This window comes from Papaver somniferum, unplaced genomic scaffold, assembly GCF_003573695.1.
Source record: "Papaver somniferum cultivar HN1 unplaced genomic scaffold, ASM357369v1 unplaced-scaffold_107, whole genome shotgun sequence".
NCBI classification, from domain to species: Eukaryota; Viridiplantae; Streptophyta; class Magnoliopsida; order Ranunculales; family Papaveraceae; genus Papaver; species Papaver somniferum.
The window spans coordinates 3,179,271-3,184,111 of record NW_020619603.1 but is presented as its reverse complement, the minus strand read 5'-3'; the positions used below and the strand labels follow the sequence as shown (position 1 = coordinate 3,184,111).

Here is a 4,841-nt window from a genome sequence, read left to right as displayed (position 1 = left end):
CACGGCCCAGCACGTTAGTTTCATGGGCTGTGCTGGGTTAGCCTAATCGGCACAGTAGCACAACAAAACACGCGACACGGATAAACACGTGGCCCAACACAGCACAACACGTTAAGAAAGCACGTCATAGCATGCACAAGTACACCATATAATAAGGCATGATACGTCACATTTTGTGTATATTTCACTAAAAAGTCATTATTCTAGCTAGTTTTCGATATTTTATGTCGGCTTATTCTTATAACAACACATATAATACCTAACTATTTTGAAAATATATTTCAATATCGTTGTTAAATTGTCGTTACCTATATTTGACTAAAACATTAATTTACATGACAATGATCCAATTTTATATTTGGTGGACTATTTCTTTTTATTAAATAAACTTGTTAATTTTACTTGAAATAATTTCAAATGATATGTTACCTATTTAGATTCTCGTGATAATGTCCGACTTAATGTATACCATTAAGTGTTTTCAAATTGTTTATAACACGTGTGCCAGCACGGCACAACACGTTTATTCGTGTGTTGTGCCCGTGGGTTGTGTTGTGCCTAGCTTTTGACTAATAAAGCACATCACGGCACAACATGTTTAAATTGTTGGCACAACACAGTACGACACATGGCACGTGAAACGCGCGACTTCGTGTGCCGGGCCGGCACGTTTTACACCTCCAATCAGTCATATAGACTTAAGTTGTTGGTCAGCGAATGTTCTAGAAGGTCAGTCCAGGTTCTGACGAGTGCAGCAGTAGCTCCACCCTAGTGCTCAAGATTTCCCTCAAAAGCTGAACGAAACAAAAGCATCTAATCATGCATGTTGTATCTGTCCATATGGTAAGGAATCCGCATCCCATGTGCTTAATCTAACAGTTTTGGGCTTTGGCAGGTGCCCGCCAAACTTGAGATTTATGCAAACTCAAACTAATTAGGAAATGTAGTTCATAAATAAAGAAAATGGACTATGCATCAGTCCCATGTTACAAAACAAAATAGCAAAGTTACATAGTCCTCCTCATAGACAGGAAGGACTCCAGTACGTAGAGAAGGTGGTTGGTGCCACCATTCACGATAACTGCAAGGATTAAACCTAGCATACTTGGCTTTATTATAAGACACAACTTGCACACACTAGGGAGACCCATCTTCCCAACTTACAATTTAACCAAAGAACCATTAGGAGCATTCACTAGATTTTAGCTATTTTTGTTTGGTTACCAAACTTAGACTTTATGATAGCAATGACCTTCTTATCAACTCGGAAATTCTTAGCCAAAATATAATCAGCAATTGTTGGGGTAGAATTAAACATGTTATTAGGAATTTCGGCAATCCCGGGTAGTTGGCTATTAAAAATAGCTATCAGAACAGCCTTCTTCTGTCCAACGTTCACTACAACGTGCACAAGTCCTCTGGGAATAATAGACAAATCTCCAACTTTCCGAACCTTTGCGTACAAAACATCAGCAGTAGTTATGAACCCAACAAGGCATGTCCCCTTTAAGACAAAATTAGCTTCACTTGCTCGAGGGTGCACATGAAATGGAATAAGTCCACCAGGTCTGATGTCGACTCGGTTTACGGAAAGTCCTTGGGTGTTGACCCCAGGGAAGTTTTTAACATCGCCACGTTTCACTCCAAACCCGAATGGAGTATCTGTGCTTGCACCAGTCACCAAGCCACTGTAGAAGAAATCATCTGATGTAACTTCAGAGTCCGGCTTGCAAGGGTACCCATTAATTTTAATTTTGGAGTTCAAGTCAGCAACACAAATGTCTTGGAGCGGGTCGGGATCAGCAGAAAAGCATGATAAAGTAAAAAACACGATCACAGTTAAACACAGAACTAGGAAGAATGATGATGTAGTTTTAAAAATAAAATTAGCAGCCATGGCTTTGTTTTTCTGAATCTTGGTGTATGAGTTTACTATTAAATTATGCTGCTTCTGCGACTATTTATATAGGTTTAACATCTTCTCCTTTCTAGCTAGTGTCTATACAGACGTGGAAATTTCTGTCTATAGTAGATAGATTAGGGAAAGAAACTAGAACGAAAAATGATAGACTCCTTTCTCTACTGATTATCTTATCTAGGTTGATAAAACCTCTTTTTTTGTTAGGATAGATCGGAGATTGGAACTTTTCTTTTCTAATGTAAACGCACTCTCTTCACAATATTAGTAACTTTTCGGAAGAGAAAAACATAAATCAAAGCCCTAAGCGTCATTGTACAAAACCTAAAAAAGACAACAGAGAGACGTACGCGTCACCAGCTTGTGATGGACCGCTCATTAGGTTCCCTCAACTATCGTTATTAGATAATCATGATTCGACGCATCACCTAACTGTAAATGGTGCATTGCCTTAGTTAAGAATACGGGACGAAGGGAGGTGGGTGATTGTGGGGGTCTAGACCGCACACGGATTGGAGTTCTAGTGACCTAAATTTTATTACTCGGAGGTGCAAACATTTGCGGCCAAACTGAATTTTTTTTATTGTAGTTGTAAGATTTCTTACAACTACCCTCCACTTAATCTGGTTATTTCTCTATGTAATTATCATGGATAATTGTTTTATTGATTGAATATTCAAATTACTTACAAGATAAATAAAAATCTACAACAACACTTCTTGTAACCTAAATTCACTTTCTATCTCTTTCAATCTCTCTTACAAGACTTATTCTAGAATACTCTACAAAACTACGACCCTCTCCTTTATATAGGCTTTTACATAGTGGATGACAGCTAAGAATCCCTTTATTTTCGGGATCTCTGTGCGACATGTTTGCTCATATATAATCGCTCATCTTCGCATATCTTACATCTTCGCATAACTCCTCACACTTTACTTGTGACTTTGCTGACATCATCTAATGTGTCATCTCAATTTGCTCTGTGCGATGCTCCTCGCGTATGTTGTATTCTTCACTTCACGTAATTATTAACTTGTGCGATATTTAACTCCTACATTTGCTCTTCTCATGTCGCTTGATTCTTCAAAACGAGCGATATGAGAAATTCTTCTTCCATTTTACTTTACCGATAATTATCCGGATTTCAAGTCCTTCTTGTGTACGTGTGTCCTTTTAACCACTCATTATTTGACACGTCTTTTTAAACCGCAAGTTTTTATCCGTTCATTTCTTCGCATTAATGAGAGTAAATTTCGAAAAACGGGTCGCTCTTTCCTATATATTCTCTTTCTCACATATTATTTTTCTTTTACCTTCTTTTTATCTTCTTCGTTCTCTCTCACCTTCTCTGCAAATTCATATTCTTCATTCCCATTTTCTAATGGCTCCTGCTAGTAAAAAGATGGAGATTGAATTTAACAGAATGAAAACCGATTTTAATCAAAGAGGTTATGAACTCTCACTTCCTCCTTCTTGTAACTTCGCATCCAAACTTAACCTTGACCTAATTAGATCTCAGGAGTGGAGTAACCAAAAAATCATCGTTTTGTTAGGTCAACTTCAATCTCTGCCAATCCCTTTATATAACCTTGATATTCCTCTGTTCTATAGAATTCTTGCTGATGAAAGATTCGCACGAGGAATATTTCAACTGAGTGGTGATGCTATTAGGATACCCTTAGAGTATGCTCGTCGCGCAGCTGGTCCTGGAAATTCTTATCCCGAGGAAGTGCGAAAAGAAGGTCATCGTGACAAAGTCATAGATCCTGTTGAGTACACTCTTAATAATTTCTTTAAGAATTATTATATCACTATCATGAAAAGTAATGTGACTAAATGAGCTGTTCGCGTAAGGACAGCAGATGGTATCGCCGAAGATGATAAAATAATGCGAGATGTGGATTGGAATTCAAACTCTAATCATGCTGCTCGCAGATCTAATGATTCTAGTTGGCTTAATTTTCCTGTTATCCTGCAAGGATCCTTTGATTCTAGTAGAGCTGCGGATGGTTCGGAAAATCCTCTTCCCGAACATTTTCCCCCTTATCAACCTTGGGAATTTAAATTACTCGAAAACGAGGAAAAGAAAGTAACGGTATGTGACTCTCTTAACCCAATTTGTAAATCTTTGTAACTTTTTTATATTTCATTTCTTCTCTTTCGCAGGATGCCTCAAAGGTCAATACTTCGCTCAAGGTATGAACTTCGCAGAATAAATAAGTAAGAAAAACACTTCCCATTTTTGTTGCCTCTGTTACTTATCTTGATTATTCGCGCAGGTGAATCCGTTGACCGATAAAACTTTAAGCAAGAGCAAGAGAATCCCTAAGAAACCTGCTTCAAAAAACTTACCCAAGAAAACCTCATTGAAAGAGGATGTCTCTAGGAAGCGTGCGAGATATGATTCTTCTTCAATCTCTGAATCTTCGGATAGAAATACCTTGGTTTCTGAAGAAGAAGTTTATATTGACTCGTATCGTCAAAATTTGTCTGATCTTTTTTCTGGATATGCTCTTACTACTCTTGATGATGATGAAACAGAATGTGCCTTCCAAATGATCTCAAAGATCTGTACTGTTCCTGATTTGGGGGATCGATCTCTTCGTGGAGTTGCCTCTGCGATAAATCCAGATTTTGAATTTGCAATGAATGTCTTGGTAATACTCTAAAAAATTTATCTTTGATTTTTCCCTTATTTGCAACATTCACTTATGATATTTTTATCTTTGCAGGGTGCCCGCATATCTTATGCAATTGCTTTAAACAATGATAGAAAACTTCGCAAGCTACAAGATGAGAATACCATACTGAAACATGAGAAGTCTACTCTTTCAGATGCGAATGTGATCCTTGCGAACGAGAATACAAAACTTAAAAATGAAAATTCAACTAATTCTGAATTGGTCCTTCAAACTCGAGA

The 4,841-nt window shown here is 37.6% G+C and overlaps 1 protein-coding gene across 1 annotated transcript; it reads right to left on the bottom strand.

Annotated features, from left to right (window-relative positions):
• Window positions 1-1,195: 1,195 nt before the first annotated feature.
• Window positions 1,196-1,897, bottom strand: LOC113327872 (germin-like protein subfamily T member 2). Its single transcript, XM_026574994.1, has one exon. The coding sequence runs from the start codon at window positions 1,895-1,897 to the stop codon at window positions 1,196-1,198; it is 702 nt and encodes a 233-aa protein (XP_026430779.1).
• Between the last annotated feature and the right edge of the window lie 2,944 nt (window positions 1,898-4,841).

Bases quoted from the DNA above. Each gene is read 5' to 3' on its own strand.
- LOC113327872 (XM_026574994.1), bottom strand. From the start codon at position 1,897: ATGGCTGCTAATTTTATTTTTAAAACTACATCATCATTCTTCCTAGTT.